Raw genomic sequence first — 20845 nt, 5'->3', positions numbered from 1 at the left:
AGTGGTGGTGGTATGGCTGGACCAGATAGTCTCGGAGGCCTTTTCCAACCTTCATGATTTTAAGTCACATGGAAACAACAACTAGCTCAATACTGTTTATGCAGTGTCAGTAGGTATTGAAGAACAGTGAGAATTATACTCCAGCTGTTCTCAGTGTGCCACAGAACACAAATATACTTTTTACTCTAGAAATCACTAAGATGCCACATTAGAGATTACACTAGCATTGCTTCAGTTTGCATCGTCTTCAGGCTTCCCGTGTTCTCTTTCATTCCCATCTTGTCAACAGCAGATCCAGCTACTCTCCTCACATTCTCCAGGAAAAAACATAAGTTCAGGAGTAACAGATGCTGTTCTCTTCCTTTTGTCTCTTGCAGGCTCAGCATCTTACAACACCTTAGGGTTGCCAAAATTCCCCAGCCTGTGACTACATAAGGCATTATTAGTCTGTCTGACTAGTCACCCGCTAAGTTTATAGTCATCTGTAAGTACAAGATATAAAATAAGTGACGCTAAAATAAGTTGTAAAAATCCCATTTTACAGAAGTTGCAGCAAACAAATACTTCAGGGATAAATTCTTAATAAAATCCAGAAAGGCTGGGAATCGTAACTGCTACTCTAACTTTTTTTTTTTTTTTTTTTTTTTTTTTAAGTTGCACAAGCTACCAAAAGATTTCCACTGAAGGTGTATTATGAAGTTGGGAACGCCTAATATGCAACCAGATGAGCCATAAGCTCACAGATCAGTCATGAGTGCAGAGGGAAAACAACACATTTCCAACGTGAATGTAGTAGATGCATTTAGAAATGAGTTAAATACTTAAAACTACGTTTTGAACACCTACTGAAAACGCCTGAAGCTATCAAGCATTATAGGTTAATTAAAAGCTGATTATGTTTCATAACCTACATCTGCTGTGTTCAACTAATAAAATATGGTCTAATGACTTAAACGTGGCCCAAGCAATAATCCCTCCTTGTTAAAGATCAAACAGAACAAATCGATTCTGGTCTTGGTACACAACTAGCACTAAAGCTGGTGAACTGCCATCAGTTAAAGTTAAAAATACTAAGAACTAAGAAAATACTTGCATAGCATAGAAGAAAGTCCCTGTTCTTTTTATTTTACAGGTCCATATAGCTGATACAGCTTTTAAATGCTTTCCCTAAGGTGTTTTAAAAGTGGTGTGCACGTGTACAGTGCAAAATGCCTAGAAATTAATCCTGACGAGCATCTCTTGCAGAGCACTGCCCTCTAGCGAAGTTGCACGAAACAGCCAATTTAAAATACAAGTCACTTTACTATTGTATCACTGCATAAAAGGCATAAGCAAGTAACGTGCTCACAATTCTAAGGGTCCAAAATAAACCCAGAAGTTCCCATCTTCTTCTAACAGCCCGTTTCAAGACTTCAGCTGAAAGTGAGACCACAAAACACGCAATTCTAACAACTAAACCCTTATCAAAAAGGAATTCATTCAGCTTAGATACCTTAAGATTAGGATATGCAGCGCTTTAAAGACATTCATGTGAAATATAGATTAGTTTTCCATGGTATGAAGGTCCCACAAAAAAAAAAAAAAATCAAAAATATTTTGGTATAGAAGGGGTCTATATTCACTGTTTTTTGTTTGTTTTTGAATTACATTAAATGCAAGGGAAGCCACACGATACTTTTTTTTTCCCCCTTTATAACATACGATATAGTTCAGTTGCCTATTTCATATGGATACAATACAGCATTGTTTGTGCTGGAGCAGGCAAGCTAGTACAACTGAGTCAAATGTGGTGCACTTTAACATGTCACACCAGTATAGGCAACACTTGTATATAAGCTTGTAAGTGCTGTATATACACAGCACTTTTTTTTTTTTTTTTTTTTTTTTACATAGTAACATAGTAATCTGACTCGACAAGTAATAGTCAACTATTTCCCTCACAGCAAAAAATCTGTCTTTGTATCTGGCTGTTTACTCATACTATCTTTCTAAAGATAAAAGTCAGAATTAGAGAATCTTACTTCCAGAGCAATATTCTAGATGGCTAACAATCACAATGGTTCACAGATCTTCCCTAAATTGTGAAGAATAAAGGAGAAAGCCTCTTAAATACATCTGAATATGTAAGACCATCTCATGTACAGGTTTTTGTTGTTGTTTGTGGGGTTCTTTTTTCCTGAATGCTCATTTCATATGGCTTGGGAAATCATTCAATCTATTCACTAGCTAAAATCCAGTTCTCTTATTTTAAGTTTTATTAAGAACTGAAGATTGGATATGAGAGCATAATTTTTCACAAAACACAATCTCAGATCACAGAACAAACTGATATTACCGAACATACCAGTTCAGTTTGGCATTTCTTACGTCATCTCCTGCACACATCATGAACAGTAAACACTGAGTACCTGTTCACCAGTTCCTCTAACTCATCGCTACAGTACCTTTCTGCTTTACATTAATACATTCACCTTCATATTTCATATTAATGAGCTTTAATTTCCACTGCACAGAGTAAAAAGAAACACCAAGGAAAAATATGAGACTAATCTGGCCAAAAGAGTGCCATTAAGGTTTGTAAGATGCGGAAGCCAAGGAGTTGCAGTACTTACATGTATGTTCAAGGACAACAGCCTCTGCTCTGCAGCATGCACAGTGAGCTTGCGCTTGCTGGACATGTTACTGAACTGTTAGAAAACTTAACTTTATCAGTTGAAAACCAGAGCATAGCTATTATACCCAGTTGTTTTTCTGCATTGCTCCATCAGGCACAGAAGAGCATTAGCAACTAGAAGACCAACTTACTTTCAAGGTATAATCTCTAAAACCTCAAAGGTACAAAACTATCATTGATCCAGCAGTTTAACACATATAGATTTCTGTGGCTGCGGTAGGAATCAGGCTATTAAAACAAAAGAACAAGGTGATTTGCTATTCCGGATATTTATTTTTTCATGAAGAAGTGACCATAATCAAAGAACTAAGTTTCTTTTGTATTTAAGAAGCGATATTGAAGTGATTAAGTGGTAACAACCATAAAAGCTGCTAACTTGTAGGTTTCTCAGTAACTGAAGTCTACATAAGAAATTCAGTAGTAAATGAGTGCTTTTAAGGTTAGGTAGATTACAAAAGGCTTTAAGCTTTTTCCCCTTCAATAGAAACAAGTCAAATGAAGGAAAAGCAAATTATACTCTGGACAAAAATTAGGTGTGAGAAGATCATTAAATTTGTCAGCAGACAAACTGAGTTTTGTAACGTCTTCTCTCTCAGGATGAAGGAGAAAGGATCACTTTACTATTTCACAAAAAGTCAAATAACGCTTATTAAATGTTTTGGAAAAATTACAAAGCCAATTATAATCATCCTTCAAGGACATGTTAAATGAGATGCAAAAGATCACTCAAAAATTAATCTGTCTATCATTGTGTGAGTAATATGTTATTCTGCCTTGAATTCAAATAGCAATCTGCAGCTGACAACAACTATTGCATTAATACCTAGGGCAATGTAAAACCATTCCCATGCAAAACACATTAATGAAAGAATAGATTCAAATTACATCATCTGTGAAACTATTTCAAACAAAGCACTGCAGCCCTGATTTATCATTTTCTTATTATATCTCATATTTATAGACACAGAAAGCTGTCAGTATAAATCATCAAGGTCATGGATCCGTAGAGACCCCCTAAGGATCACTTATTCACATTTTTTACAAATGTATTTTAAAAACCAAGTGCTGTATTTCAGTATTATGCATTACATAACACCAAAAAAAGCAGATTTGAGCTATTAAGGTTTTGTAACAGAAAAGGATCCAACAATTAAAAGCTGAGCCACACCAAGAAAGTAGTTCACACAACATTGCTAATTTAAACATCGCATGTACTTTGAAAAAATGATATAATTTCACACTCTTGTCAGTAGTATGGACATATCTATGATGTGAGAAATCATAACTGACTTTACCTATACTTTTGATAAAACCACTATTGCCCTCTCAGAAATAAAATCTGGAATATACACCTTTCCTAGCTGCACCTTCTTCCCCCTTCCTAGTTTCCAGAAGGGTTAATTAATGCCATGAATTAATGCCAAGAAAAGATTATTTTACAAACCATTCAGCAAGGAAATACAACATGAAGTGAGAGTTGTGGCAGTACATTCAAGAAGACCAGGTTAAAAACAAGGATCAAACCAAAGATGGACACAAGAAACTTAACTGCAATTTCCAAGGCTTAGAATACTTTTCCTCCGCACCCATTTGCAAAAGCATGCAAATTTGTTTCTCGTACAATCAAGTCACTGAAGTTACAAGGTGAAGAAAAATAAAGAGATTTATAATGTTTAGATCATGAGCAAGCATTAAGTGCTCCCCCCACTGCAGAACAACTATCTGCACTCCCCTCACTTGCACAAGTAATTTTGGAAAATTTGCCTCCTACCACACTAAATTATTCCTTAAATGCAGTTGCTATCCTCTGGCACAGAATTATCAGCACATAATCTTGCAAAAGGTCATAGTTCCTAGAACACAGAACTACCTCCTCCTCTGAAGACACTGCATACTGTTATTAAACAAAGGGCCCAACATTGTTTGAGCATTAATTCCACGGTAGTGAATAAAGAGAAATGTTAAAAAAAATAATCTAATAAATCATTTGCATAAAAGAAAAGCTGTGTTAGAACAGAAATTTTGCAGTGTGGTCTAAGTGAGGTTATAAGAGCAAAACAAGTACTGTGGATAAAATGAACCAAAGAAAGAATCACTCATCAATCACTGTCCTGTCAAGATTTTCCTTAGCTAAAACCTAGCTTAAGCTGAGAGGACATGTCACATCATCAGTTATAAACATGGCAGGTGTCACTCTTCGTACATTTCTAAATGCCACAGGTCCATAAGGTAGACAGAATCCCAGAACTCTCGAGATTGGAAGGGATGTCTGGAGATCATTCAGTCCCAATCCCCTTACTCAAGCAAGGATACCTACATCTGCTTTCCCAGGACCATGCCCAGATACTTTTTGAAAATCTCCAAGGAGGGAGACTCCACAACATCTCTGGGCAACCTTTGCCAGGGCTCCGTCACCTACACAGTAAAGAAGTGCTTCCTGACGCTCAAAGGGAATCTCCTGTATTCCAGTTGGTGTCCACTGCCTCTTGATAAGGTATGTTAGCATGTAATAACACTACATGAGTTCTATGTTTTTGGAAAACTCGGAAAATTTTGTGCCCATATTCTAATTTTGTGCCTACCTTAACCACCAACTTGTCCATTGGAAAAATATACCTCATCTTCTATATTAAATCATCCCTGGAAGTAGTTAAGGAAGTCCTGACCTTCCCTGATGTAAGCAATTTCCACATTAATTCCTTGAGCTGTTACTTCTAGGTTAGTATTCTCCTAGTGCTTTACTTTCAGGGACAGGATGCTTTCAGGTTCAATACATATTATTAACCCCCTCCTAAATTTATACATAATATTTAGCTGAAGTTGAAGAACTCAGGAGTTTTTCCATAACAAAATGTTTCTCTTTAGCATTTTGAGCTTTAACAGTGCATTTCATGATACTCCACTCAGAAGCTGGGGTGAAGTTCACAACACAATGACGGTGTTGTGTGTTCTGACTCATACTATGGAAAAAAAAAAAAAAAACCACAAACACCTTCTTTGCATCAATATGTCAAATTTAGTGGATAGATTTTGATATTCAAGCCAGGAGAAAATGAAAACCAGCATGCTAATCTGACAACTAAACAGAACTGTAGCTTTATCTTTCACCATAACAGTACCTTGACAGTTGTCAGCAATTCTAATCCAGCATGATGCTTCAACTTATGTCCCCCCCATGAACATCACACCAAATGTATATGGTGTAGACTACATTGCATAGTCTGGAAAGTCTGTTCTTTGCTGCTTGAATAGCTCACCATAGATTTCACCAAAAAGCAATACATTAAATCAACAGTTACTTCAAAGAGGCCCAGCATGTTGGATCAATGCTGACAGTACTCCTTAAAAAATAGATTTTAACTAGATTAGTCATTACAGTAAATATGTTAGTTCCATAACTGAAACCGTAGTCATTTACAATCTAAAGAGCATCACCCTCTGCACCCCTCTTCCTGAGGAAGCAGAAAAGTATGCTTTCAGAGAGAAAGCCTAGGAGCATACACATATAGAAGTGAGCTTTTGCTCTCAGTATCTACTCAAATTCAAGGTTGTCTGGTGCCAATGCCACAGCTTCTTTACCTTAACTTCTCAGTACGGTATATTTCCACAGCACAGAAGTGAAGTTTCTGAACAGCTATAACCCAATTCTTCACATTCAAGGCCATGCACAACAGTCCTGTTAACATTTGATTAATTGTAGAATGGATGAGTTGTATTCCAGGCAACATAGGCAGAATCCACTAATTATCTGCTTCATGGTACTCTTCTAGATGTACCATTTAAGATGAAGTTAAAGTCAGCTGCAATAAGTGCAGGCACAGCATCACTGTTTACTTTTAGTGTTTTGTGTTCAAGTTCACAGAATCAAGTTGTAGATCTTCAACGTAAAACCACTCTTTACTTAAAAATTTTAATACAATTCAATGATGAAAGCATTTGCTAGCCTCTTACTATGCTACAGCCTTCACTACATATTACATATATATATTTTTGATTAAAAATATTTTTATGAAAAAAATATATATTTCATATATATATATTATTATTTTTTACAGTAATATAAATTAGTATACAGAAGACTGGATACATCTGGTCTTGATTTTTTCTTATGACCACATACTCCTTTAATAGTGCAAATAAAAAACTGGCAATGGAACAGGTTGAGGATTTTCAGAAGTCGGGAACCAGGGGAAGAACTTCCATCTTTACTGCAAGTCCTCAACTGAACAAAGATCACCACTGTTCAGAGAAGGAAATTCCAGTAACATGTATTACATTCTCATTTGTTGTCTACCCTTTTCTCATAAGCTGCCAAGCATTTGTGCAAAGATTTCAAGATGTTCTTGTACTCACCCTTATAAAAAGGGTATTCCTTTTGGTGTTTAAAAACCTACCACCAATTACTAAAGAATAGTTTAACAACTAAGAACCATGACAAACAATTCTATATGCCTCCAGAAGGTTGTCTAAAAATACAGGAACTTAATTACTTGTCAGATGTCTAACATCACAGGCAAGCATTACAGACAATGCATCAAACTTGCCTGAGCACTGATGCTTCTTATTATCTAGAGGCAATTTTTTTTTTTTTTAAATAAAATATGACATAAGAATACAAACCTAAAAGGCAGACTGCACAAAGGACTGAACCGTGAAGTTTACAAAAATAAACAGTTACTCCTTCCAGAATTATGCTTGTTTTCCTCTTAAGTGTAAGGACTAGAGCTATCCAGACTGGTATAGTGTAAGAGGCTATACTATTACAGCTCTCCCTCTCTCAGGCTCAGTAAAGCATGATGGTGTATGAACTTTTCACTGAACTAACTTCTAAATTAAGTCCTACCACTGAGAAAAGCAGTCCTCAATACAAACCACAACCCAGGTGTGAGAATTAAAGCGTGCTTTCGCAGTGGAAAATTCCACTAACCTTGCATATTTAAATGTGATTGTGCAGGCGTAACAGTCATGAGTATGTTAAGCAGATAAGGGGACAGTAGAAGGTCCCACTGTTCCAAAATAAGGAAGATAGCTAAGAAAAACAAGAAGAGCAGAGCAAAATCAGTAAAAAGAAAAAATCATGGGCCCTCTAGTCATAAGAGAAGAAGGAAAAAAAGGAAAAGGAGAAATTAACAGAAATTTGTACACATCCATGTATAGTATAGTAATAAGCATCGAGTAGTTTGTGAAACTGTAGTACTCAGCCAATGAGGAAATTGGGGAGGAATTAAGCATTGGGTAATAGGGAACATAAGGTTGCGATATACTTTTGCTGGGCGCTTCTGCTCACAGGATGTCTTCCATTGCAATTGCGAATAAAATGCTACTTCACTGAGATCCTTGCCTGAGCCTGTGTTCATGGCTGCAGATTATTTCTCACACAGAGACATGGCATCCGCATGGTGCTCAAACTGTCTGAACAGTGAATTGAGAGCAGTGCTGTCATGCTGCTACAGGTAGAAACTGCATACTTACAGATGCCTAAACACCACTACAGTGGGCAAAGTGTTATGAAAAAGACAGAACCTAGAAAAGCTGTTCCAACTCCAACTTTGAGAACGTAGACCTTCTATTCAGTGGCTTTCACTGACCATGATGCATTTGTACCTCAGTCCACCAATGTATCAAAGTTAATTCACTGTTTTGGTCTAAGATTTTGTGATTGCCTGTAAACAGTGCCAAAAAGTACACCACCAAAGATGGACAGCAGTCCTCCCCTGTGAGCTCATGCCTAAGTCTTCCACAGAATAGTTCCTCCATTTCTCCCACCATGTCGTAAACCCTACGGTGTAACAAAAATTATGGTTTTAGAAGGACAAAATGCAGCAGTTGAATGCAAATGAATAGTAATTCCATGCTCCAAACATTTGCATAGACAGCTCCAAGTTTTCCAAGCAACATATTAACCTTAAAAATGTAGTAATTAAGGCATTCAAAGAAAGCTATTGTAGTTCTCATGCTTGATATTTCACCTGAATGACCACCACCCACTATCTGTACAAGTCCTAAATACAGTAAAACTAAGGCACCAGCCTTAAGGACAGGTTTTGTCTTCATTTGGTAAGCCCCAGACAGCATAGCACACTGAAGTTACTGAACATTAAACAGAAGTCACGCATTCCCAGATTCAGTTAGTCTCAAGGACAGAAGCATATTGTGACATGCACCTGAACAGTGCCTAGAAACAGTCTGGGCTCAGCAGTAAATCCCAGTCAGTGGCATGGTAAGGAAATAAAATATAGGTGGGGAGTATTAGCAATAAATTCAAAAGCTTTCAAATGTTACTTTCTGAAACACTGTTTACGCTTCAGTCAACAATAAACTTGTGTAAAACAGTCTGCATTTTAAATACTTATTGATGTTCATTAACAATTACAAAAAAGAAATCAAACTTGGGTAGCTGTTTGCCAGCTTTAATCTGGAAAAAAAAAGACCAAATCAGTGAAGATACTCTCCTAGCTAATGACTTTGTTCTTAATTTTAGTTTCTTGAAGGTCAAAAACTCTACACATGCTCTGCAGTAATGTAACTGAACAAGAGATTAATCTCTCCTTCCATAATTAAGGGAAACAAATTTAAAAGCTGACATGTTATTACAAGCTAAGTGAAGGTCTAGGTCTTTTTTGACCAGGACATGATCTAGATGTCAGCAATATAGCCTGAACAATTTAGCACCTATGTCAGTCAGAAAGGGCTTAAAAGTAATTAAATTCATGATTCAGTTCAAAATAAAGCACTTAGTCAATAGAGCTGAGAGCAGCTAGGTGAGCTGAGATGCTCTCAGTTCTATTGACTTAAATACTCCTATTTGGTGGTCCACCGAAGTGCTCTCCTACAGCAGTGTGAGCTGTCTCCTACAGCTGTGGCTCAGTGGCCTCATCACCACTCAGCTGTTGGCATTCAACATCCTCATTTACAGCTTTGTGCTGAATTGCCTCCCAGAATCCTGCTGTAACTTATGCCAGCTTAAAGGCAGTAATAAAAGCATAGCTAATAACTTTGTCTCTTTATTATTAAATTTGGACTTGTTCAGGAGTCAAAAGATTTAGCAGGCACTTCACCCCTTTATCTAGTTATGACTAAAGGGCTCTTACTTCTTATCCTTGTTCTGCAATGGTTTTGTTCACTTATCTTTTGCCCAAAGACAAGCTAGTAGCAGTGCTTCAAAATAACTTTTATTGTATGAGCTATTGTTACCGAGCCACTCAGCATTCACTAGCAAAGCTACTCAGGTCTATTGTGTTAGAGCCAGGCTGCAATGAGGAGAGCTATTTCAGCAAGGACACACATTTAAAAGATTAACACCTATTAAGAAAACATGGAACTCATACAACCTTTAAGTTTCATCCTTAAGGGTCCCTTCCAACTCAGGATATTCTATGATTCTATAAGAGATTGGACTGTGAACTTAGGCACATGGTCTGAACTTTTGTGTAGACCTGTGCGGTGTCGAGAGTTGGACTTGATGATCCTTAAGGGTCCCTTCCAACTCAGGATATTCTATGATTCTATGATTCTATGATCTGCAGTTAACTGTTAGGCTTTAAATCATCATCTTAGTTGCAGAATTTTATCCCGATGACAATTTAATACTGTAACAATACAAATCAGCTGATATTCAGTGACTGAATAAACTCAATAGATGAAAAAAAGAATGTGACAACATGAATATGAAATGTTGGCCAAATTATTACAACTGTCACTTGCCACACACAAAATGTGTGGCATCAGTTATCATTTGTCATCAGTTATCAGTGACAAGTTACAAACAATCAAAAAGCCTGTAAATTAAAATGCTTCCTTTTCCTGCACACTTAAAAATAGTCAAATAGCATTAATCCTATGATTCACGATCAGTTACTGAATGCGCTCTTCTGAATCCTTTTAATCTACATTAAGAACTGCAGTATTTTAATTGCATGTGTAGGACTAAAAGAACACTCCCCAGGCTTTAGAAAACACGCTTCTACAGTGTTTAAACTCAATTTGCTTTTAACTTAAGATCTTCCGGATTTCTGAAGGTATACATGGCAGAAGATACTGCAGATTCTTCATGTGTAGAACTGAATATTGACATGTATAGATATGCACTTATACTCACATTCTAGAACTATAGAATTGTGAAGCAATACCACCTGCTGAAGAAATTGCTGGTTTGTTTACTGAATGAAGAACAGCCTCTTACAAGAAATGTAGTTGTAATCACGAACATGTTGCATGTTTCATTATACATCAAGTTATTCTGTCAGACTTCTGCTTATAAAGCTCTGTAGGAATAAAACCATCAATGTAGACAAGCAGTAGTAAGGTTAAACTCAGAATGACCAGACCAAGTCTAGGTTATGCCATTGTGCAATGTATAAATAGCAGTATTTAGTTCTCTACGGCTGAATGGAGCAAGAGACAAACCTTAGTACAGTAGGAACCAGTGAAGTTGTATTACAAAGCATAATGAAGAATGATCTCCCCTTGCAGGAATACATTGAAACTAAATCTGAGCTGAGCTCAAGTTCTGAAACAGTGGTTCTTAAACTGCAGTAAAGTTATTCCTCATATTCCGAGAAGCTGAAGTATTATTTCAAACCATGAATAAACAGAGCTAGAAGATACTGTTGAAGCTACTTACCATGATGACTTTTTTCCATACAACTGTGGTTCATGATAACAGCAAGTACCATTAACATATGAAGTTGAAACATACTAACAACTTACTGTGTAAGTGATAGCTGCCAACATCCCAATCACAGTCAAGGAACTGATGGAAAATGAAAGAGCAGTCAAGCCATCTGAAAAAAGAGAAAGCCCACTTAAGTTTCCTACAATAGAGATACTCATTTTTTTTCAATTAGTTTCCTGAAATTTAAGTTCATTAAAGAAAAAAAATGAGCTGTAATTACCAGCAATATTAACTTAAAAAAAAAAAAAAAAAAACACAAAAAAACAACAGAAACAAAACACAACAAGCTGCACTAGGTGAATTTGTCAGCTTTTTGTTCCTCCTCCAATACTTGAAGAAGCAGAACAGCCATCCCTCCCTCGCTATAGGCTTGAAGATAATGCATTTAGCTAAGTGGTTGAATAGCCACTGATGAACTTAACTCCCACCACTGTCTAATGTCTCCTTCAGTATCTATTTACAGCCTCCACAGAGTATTGTGGTTAACCTTCCACAACTTAAGCATGCATTCTGGATGGTTTTATCCTTGATTTGTTATCCCCCAGCTTCTCATAATCGAGCACTACACAAACAATCAGGCAGACATAGATCCCTCAAACAACCAAACAAGCCAGGGACTGTGGGCTTAGGCTTGACTCAGACCACATGTATCCAGATACAAACTGGAAAAAGGTCAGGGAACTGAGGAGTTACTGCAGTCTTGCTATCACTTTAGAAATTAGAAGGGAATGGAAGGAAAGAATGATACCAAACTCATTCCCAAAGGCATCAAGCTTCTGGAATCCTCCTGCATAATTCTGCATAACAGCCCTGTCCCTAATCCTGCCTATGAGGACACAACTTGGCAAGCTTCCTTGAACTTCTCATTAAATAGCAGCACAGTTGTGCATAGTAGCTATTAGAGAAGTTAACTTTGACAGATGGGTTTCGTGTCTGCACACAGTCACGGAAACTGCAAACTGAGCCACTGCCTCGTGTTCTCCCTCATATCCTCCCCCTTTCTGTGGTTGATTCAAGAACTCTGAGCAAAATAGCTTTCATTCAACCTGTTAGCCAGCATCCATTCACTAGCCCGTTTCCAAGAGGCTGGAGCACATATCATACACAGGTTGAGGGAATTGGGCTTGTTCAGACTGGAATAGAGCCAGCTTTGGAGAGACCTAACACAGCCTGCCAGTACCTCCAAGGTGTTTATCAAAGAGGTGGAGTCCAGGCTCTTCCGTGGTGTACAGTGGTTGAATGGGAGACAAAGAGCAACAGCATGTACATTCATGCTGGATAGAAGAATTATTTTTCACCATGAGATGAAGGTCTCCATCTGTAAGGGTTTTTCAAGAACTAGCTGATAAAGCCCCGAGCTGCTTGATCTGACCTTACAACTTCCAGCTTTGAGCAGGAGATGGACTAGATAACCTGAGGTCTCTTCAGTCTGAAGACTGTTGCCTGGTCCTACCAAGTTAAAGTCACAGGAAAGCGCCAGTAGCAGTAGAGCCAAGAAAACAAATCCAGGCATGCACATCCCAACCCAGCATCTTGATGACCTTACTAGAACTAAACATTGGCTATGCTGTGCTGCAGAGCAAAGACAGCTACAGAACTGAATATTTAATTGACAGCCATGTCAATGTTGCTTAGAGAAAGTAGCTTGCATCTCAGTTCAACTACTGTCACTACCCATATCAACAGTTTAGGAAACATTTTATTCCATCCTGTCAGAACACTTCTCTAGCTTCAGACAAACAAAGTGACAGCTAAATTTATGACAAAACAATGCACTTGGCTTCCTTATCACTTGTGCTTGCAGGAAAAGCTTAAAACAGAGTTCATATTAAGAAAGACTTTGCAAAGAGCACTGCTATTAACTGAATCCTCAGACCTGTGCGACAACCACAAAATTAAAAGCAGTAACAGAGCTAAGTGCCTGCTGCATTATGCATACAGTAGATGCACAAGGGCAGGAGCATGTACAGGACAAAGAAACCAACTCTGGCAACCTGAAGTGCCCCCTGAAATGTAAACTAATATACTATGTTCTCTTTTTAATTATTTAATTCTTTCCTGTGGAATCAGCAGCTCAAAGCATTCCAAAGCTTATTCTGAAGAATAACTGCAGGGGAGTGAGTAAACTCAAATTAGAGAACTGTCACCAGGAAAGTTACCTTTTGTTCAGTTAATGGTAAATATGACAGAATACGCTAATAGCAAACTCAGAAGAGATCTCAAACTTACGGCTACTTCCAAATTCTTCAAAGAGGAGCTTCACTTTCTCCCACTCCGTGGAGTTCTTCTTATTGGGAATATCCAAAGGAACAAAAGCCCTGTAACAAAACAGAAAGTCGTCTCGCTTACCCTAGTTAGGCAAATATCAAACAATTGTACTTCCAACTTAAGAAAACAGAAATCCATTTATTGCTGAAGAAAAAACGTTTGATGTTAAGCTTCAAAAATTCTGAAGGCAGTGTTTCATTTAATACACATTCCTCACATATGGAATATTCGGATCAGCAGAGTTCATGTGTGAGCCTGTGCACAGTCAGGTCTGAGGTCAACAAACAATTTTTAATTTTACCAGTCCTAACAGAGGCAAGGACCTTACACTCAAGCATCAGTAACCTATGTCCTGTGTTTATTTACTAACCTGGCTTAACTCACTGGCAGAGATGTTAAAAACAACAACAACAAAAACTATCACTTTAGAAGGATTCTTTTATAAAAATTACATTACTGAAAACTAGTATAAAATTCCAGATTGCCACAGAAAGCATTTAATTAAAATTTAGTGGAACATAGACGTGTCCCTCTATTACAACTATAGAAACACTTCTTACGCATTCCACTTGTTTGGTGTTTTGCCTGAGAGAACTGAATTGCAGAGAAGCCCTGTAAGTATTTTTGACCTTTCAGGGAAAGAGATTTGAAAAGAGTGCTTAGAAGAATGCCACGTAAAACAGCCATCCCATTCAAAGTCCAATAGTAAGCACCTCCACAGACAACAGCTTATTACTGAAGAGCTAGAAAAACAGTACTTCCATACCAATCTGAAATCACAGCTTCCAGACATTCAATATGTGAAGGAGGCTTATCAGAAAGCTGGAGAAAGACATCAGAGCCCACAGTGACAAGACAAGAGGCAATCGTTTCAAACTAAGAGGAAAGATTTAGTTGGATATTAGGACAAAATTCTTCACTCTGAAGGTGGTGATATACCGTAAGATGTTACCCAGAGAAATTGTGAATGCCTCATCTCTAGAAGTGTTCAAGGCCAGGTTGGATGGGGCTTTCTGGGGAACCTGATCTCATGAAAGATGTCCCTGTCCACAGCAGGGAGAACTGGACTAGATGATCTTTAAGGTCCCTCCCCACCTGAACCATTCTGTGAGAGTCTACAAGTCACAAGGAAGCCAGTTTGGAAAAAAACTAAGAGAAATTTAGATAAAGAATATAAGAACAGAAAACAACAACAAAAAAACCAACAAAAAACAAGAAGAATGCTCACAAGTACCTTTTGGACTTTTGCATAAATAGAAGTACAGAATGGGATTCTTCCTTTAAGTTCCAATAAATGAATAACACATCTTCCAGGAACATGCCTTGAACTTCAAGTATAGAATACAAGCATGTGTTTCAGAGATTAGTGTTAAACTATGTACACTTATCATTCAAAAACAAATAACTAACCTGCAAACAAAATTAAAGGGTCTTATCTAGACTAAGGCTAATACTTGAATTGACACATGCTTGCTGGCTTACAGATTCAGTCTTGTAAATGCCTCTCGTACTATTTCTCTCTTTAAAATTGTATCCAGACAAGATCAAATCACAGGTACTAAAACAAGTTAAGTAGAACTGTCTACTTGCAAGAGATAACACAAAAAACTGCAGTTTATTTGCTGAAAAAGTTTAAAAATAGGAGGCAATTGCAAGCCAAGTGAGCTCAACTCCTTTCACTTCAAAAATCAGTATGAATTTACTGTCTGTGGACCACATGGATGGAACAAAAGAGATGGAAGACTATCTTAGAATATAACTTGCCAGTTTCTTCCTCCAAGAGCAATAGTTTTGGTGGTGGTGGTGTGGTTTTTTTTTTTTGTTTTTTTGTTTTTTTTTTTTTTTTTGCACAAACCAGCACATCGAAGGACCATAAGCAGAGTAGAAGGCATAGTACCCTGTAATACATGCTCTTCAATTAGCATTCAGCTAAATCCTGACTCCATGAGACATCTCTGATTCTGCTCCTGTTCAACTTCCATGCAGCAAGAAGGGCCTTGGAAAGGAGTGCAGTTTCTATGAATTCACAGTCTCCAATCCCAAACAAGAATCTTATTTCACCTTCAAGAACAGGGTCCCCCAACTAGAGGCCAGCTAAGCCAGTAGACTGTAACCAGCCTGCTTTGACTGCTAACCTCTAGCTTACCAGGACACAAGGTAGGCACAGCCAGCATGCCTCGCTGTCTACAGACCAGTATCCAGCCCACAGTCCCAAAACAGCTCTAAAACACAGCCCATCCATTGTGCCATCATGATACTGATACAGAGCAGTTTAGGCCTGTCTTTCATGCACATTAAGCAAGAAAAAATTTGACAGAAGCCAACCATTTTGCTACATTGATTAAATGGTCAATGGACCATAGGAGCTATCAACATAGTAAGACAGTGACTTGCTAAGTAACTATTCACCTGCACACTACAACATGTCAGTCTATTGACAGTGAGTGAATAGAGTGCAAATGCCAACACACAGTTTTACAGGCATAACTGGGAATTCAGCTAATTCAAGTGAACAGAGCAGCCAATACTGTTGTCTTGCACTTGCAGCTCTTCGCAGAAAAGAAATTACCAAGTGTACTAATGTTCAGAACAGAGTCAAACCAATCTCCCGCTTAAAACAATTCCTGGGAATATCACGATCAAGATCTACCTTGCAGAATGAAAAACAGATGCTAGACAAGCAATTTAAGACTATTAACATTTGGCAGAGCTAACAGCACACAGGTGTACACAGGTCAAATTTGATCCTTAAATCAAAGATGTAAGATTTACTAACTGTGGTCTCTAGCAACAGAGTTCCAAACTAGTTTTAAACTCACTTCCCTAAAATGAATTCTGCTATAAATCACAATTATTTATAGGTTAATTAGGGCTATGTACATAGCTTTTTAGAACATAGTACTTCCAGAAAATGGAAGGTAACAAGTTTAATTATAAACACTGATAGTCAAGGAAGCTATGCTCAAAATCAGACATTATTAGCCTCAGACTGGAGTATTTTAGTTCCAAACAAGGTGCTGTATAGAGGTGCCTTAATGTAGACTGTAGTACCTCAAGCTCCTTGCCTCCAAACACATGACATTTAATGGTAAATACTAAATTAATTTTAAGAAGGGAACTGCATTACAAGTAAATTTAGTTTTGAGCATCCCAGTGTAAGTTTGTCTATTCTTTGCTTTTAATTTAATGATACTTAGAATAAAAAAAAAAAAAAAAAGGTGAACTGGCAGAAGAAAAAAATATTACATTTCCCAAAATAATAACATTGATCTCTAACAGAGCAAGATAAGTATTCAGATAAGAGTAAGATAAATTTTAGACTTCCAGCTCAGCCAGCTTTTATGGTTTCTTTGAGGAGCCCTGCACAGGAAAGGTTTCCCCAAGAGGTCTTTGCCCCTATCTTTAAAGGGGCCAAGCTACTTATAGATCTGTTAGTTATACAGACAACTTGCTAAACCAAGATCACTTCTGGTACCATACACTAACCATACAAGCACAAGAAGTCAGACTATAACCTAATTTCACTAGGAAGTTAACAGGAAACATTCTAGGTCCCCTAGCTATTGCAACCTCTGTGCATGAGTCTATCCACTAAGCATGGCCTCCTAAAAATAAAATCAGTGCATAAGGTCTGGTTTAACGTTGGTCTGATACTGACCATGTGTTTACCTCTCACAACCAGCAGGAAAAATAAATAAATCTGCTACTGCTAGGTATAATAGGTAGTACTGCAAGATTGTCCTCAGTCCCACCTTTAATTAACCCCCTCATGTTGAGACTTGAACTCCAACACTCTTTTAGCTCTTTCCTACGGCAGTAGGACTTCTGATATTGCTCTTTGCTGTTGCTGTGCAGACAGCAGACCAACTCCTCCATAACAACGTGTATATGAACATTCAGAATACACCCACTATTACTGCAGACTCAAGTCCACCTTTTTCCTCAGCACAATTCTCATTTTCTTCCTGAACTGAACTGTTGAGTCTTGTGGTTTCCCTTATAGCAGGCAGCCAAGAGTAAATTTTCTTCAACAGCCTCCTAAATAGCAAGGGTGCTTTTCCAATGCAAGGGCATCAGTTTGATATTAACATCATCCTATCTTTAAAGAAGCAAGCAACCTCCTATTTCTAAAAAGCAAACAAAAGAATGATTCTGATGACAACCCAAAATATACATTATACAGTACATTTATATGAGTATGATTAAAGTCAATGATTAGAGAAACAGCTTTGTCTGATCATTTTAGTAGTATTTTTAGACCCAGATTAAGCTAACTCTAAGTCCTTTAGTCTCTCATAGCAGCCAACAAGCTACTTTTAATTGGAAAGACACTAAAACTCTTGGAATCCTACCTTGAAGTTTCTCCAAACTAGAAACGATACTATAAAACAATAAGGCAGTATACAATGAGAAACATTAATTTTGCTAGTTTCTACTTCACTTTCTAGAATTTCATTATGTATCATTTTAACACACATTTTGTAAATTTTACCAGCTTTACTGCTGCAGTCAAAACACATATGGCACAGCATACATTATAAGCATTAAATATTGGTGTGCATGTCATGTTTAATGGTGATCTTAAATTGATTTTGTAATACTGGAATTTCAGAATAATAGTATTTGTTGCAAACAAGTTACTCACTTCAGTAGTATCTGCATATTAAACAAATTCCAGTGAAGTGTTTTTCATACAAGGCACAACTCTATAAAGTACTACCCCCACACTATATTCGTGTTTTTCCACAGAAGATCTCCATTTGGGGGTAGTACTAAAAACATTACACCTACTCACATTCCCAAGAACTGATTTTGGATGTCCACAAAAGCATTTGGTCATAGAGAAAGCAAGCAGGAAAAGCACGAATCTTGTACACCCTGGTGTACTTCAGGTATCAATACAATTGTAAATAGAAGTTGCAACCATCACATCCTTGATGGATATTCACACTGCACAAAAAGTCAGAACTTGGAAGCACAAACACCTCTGCAATTAAGGAAAATATCAGCTTGGTTTCTAGTTAAACACTTGCTTTTCAGGTGTACAATACCCAGGTTATTTAAGCCTTAATAGAGATAAGTTAGATATTGGTTACATTATGCTGTGCTCAACCAATATAACTTTTTAATCTTGCACAGAACAAAGTTCCATTTAGGGCTCTATTTCGCATATCCTTCTTTAGTATTCAATATAAATACTTACCCAATTAAGAGAAGAACTGCACAAATTGTGAGGAATCCCAGAGTATATTTGAGTGCAGTTTTAACCTGCTGTATATTAAAAAGAAAATTATAATATTAACATAAATCCAAAGGGATTTATCCAACAGGTTATTAAAAAGCACACTCAACACAACAGATTTTCAAGAGAACCTCCAAAATAAGCAAGAGTAGTTTTAGGTCCAAGTCTGTAGTATACGCTCTTAAGGAGTCTTGTGGCTTGAGGACTACGAACAATGATACTGAATTATGCTTCCATTAAGTTATGCACTTGGGCAGCTGTGGCCAGAAGCCAGGGTGTACTTGTTCAGGTCAAAAACACTCAAAGAAAATTCTTACTACCAATATTTTATATTATTGCTTATTATGGCTACAATTAGAGGTTTTTCTCCCTCATGTTAATATTACAACTGAATAGGGTTGAAAGGGACCGTGATTAACGATTACAAGACTCTAAGAAAAAGATTCTTCATTTGAGAAGCTCGCAGCTTACTGGTGTGCATTTGTGTTCCTTGGAACGTTATGCATATCAAAAATCTTCAGTGTATTACTGACATCAACTGCTAGCTTCACGTAAATTACTACCGCCTACTTTCAGAAAATGAAAGCACAAGATAGTCAGATTTAGTTTCTACCCCAGAATCAGCATAATCCTCCTGTCTTCTGCTTCAGAGCCTGTTCACAGGTATTTCCAGGAGTTCTAAGAAAAATCTCGTAAGAACTTTTAACTCCCTTTGTTATGGTACACTTACTGAGCATGTGTTGCCATCATCTTCTTCCTTCTCCTCATAATAGAAATAGACAAAGGGTATCCACAGAAAGACGCAGAACAATATGATGGAGTACAAGGCTAGGAAAAAGATTAATTAAGTGAAAAGACAGTTATATTGGCACTTCATTTACAGCATAGTAATTCAAAGGAAAAAAAAAAGACTAGTTTCTTCTCATTCTAGATCTCAATTTCAAGCACTGAAAAGTTAATAAATTTAACAGTCAGCCTGTGAATTATTGTTGTTTTGTTCATTCTAAAAGTCCTTTGGAGTTAACCTGTTTGGACTACGGATTTCAGATCAATCTTGAATTCATCAATTACAGAAAGACTAAAGGAAGCAATCGCCTGCACGTAGTGACATACAGGACTAGCACACTGGGAACAGAGAACAGGATTTAACAACATTATTCTTTACTTAGTTTTGTTACTTCTTATCTTGGATAATATATTCAGAGTACCCAGCTGCTTCCACAAAATCTTTTTAAAAAAGCATTTTAGCTGATGAAGCCAAATGAAGTATTGAGACCTACTACCTAGATGTGAATGAGAAGTTTAAGATAAGTCATTCTTTGAGAAAACATTTCAAAGTGTTATGCGCATCTACCATTTAGCATGCTGAATTGGTGTGGCAGTGTAACAATCGGTGTAACAAATAGCTCTTGGTTTGTTTGTAAACTGTCTCACATTCAACACAAATAAAATTCAGTTCTAGATAACTTGAAACAATCTTAAAGCATTCTTAGATGCTCTAGAACAGCATGTAAACTGCTTCAGTATTGTGTTTCAAGGAATCAAATCTTTCAAATCTATGATCTGCCTTTTTTTTAGGCAAGTCCTAAATATAAACTGCACTATGATAGTTAGTTATGCAAATTACAATCATCATTAAAGATCTGAATAATCAACCCATAGAGGTCACTGCAAGCACAGAAAACACCCTGCTTCCAAGTTTAAGTCTTGTAAACCTGCTTCAGCATACTTTACTCATATGGGGTATGGCCACAACTCACCAAATAACAGGACAATCCATGCTTCCTCCAAAGCAATAGAGGAAGAAAGACTCAAACCTCAAAAATTATCTACGATTCGAGTGAAATACTGTTACCACATGCCACTATACCAAACACTGGTACTACCTAAAAATGCTATTACTGCAGTATCTTGATTCATTTTTTAAAGGCAACATTTCAGGTTTCTGATGCTAAGCTTAGAGACTTTTTTGAATTTGAGCTGCTGC

General features: G+C 37.2%; 1 protein-coding gene across 1 annotated transcript in view; it reads right to left on the bottom strand.

Annotated features, from left to right (window-relative positions):
* LMBRD1 (LMBR1 domain containing 1) overlaps window positions 1-20845 on the bottom strand; it is a 76368-nt gene that overhangs the window by 37925 nt on the left and 17598 nt on the right. The window contains exons 4-7 of the mRNA XM_084515003.1: window positions 19589-19686; window positions 18820-18887; window positions 13578-13666; window positions 11384-11457 (exon numbers count right to left, since the gene is read on the bottom strand). Coding sequence (XP_084371129.1) covers window positions 11384-11457; window positions 13578-13666; window positions 18820-18887; window positions 19589-19686 — 329 coding nt within the window. The remainder of the gene's footprint in view (window positions 1-11383; window positions 11458-13577; window positions 13667-18819; window positions 18888-19588; window positions 19687-20845) is intronic.

Source organism: Aythya ferina (genome assembly GCF_964211825.1).
Source record: "Aythya ferina genome assembly, chromosome: 3".
Classification (NCBI taxonomy): Eukaryota; Metazoa; Chordata; class Aves; order Anseriformes; family Anatidae; genus Aythya; species Aythya ferina.
Note: the sequence above shows the minus strand (reverse complement) of the source record. Positions and strands in the feature narration are given on the sequence as shown.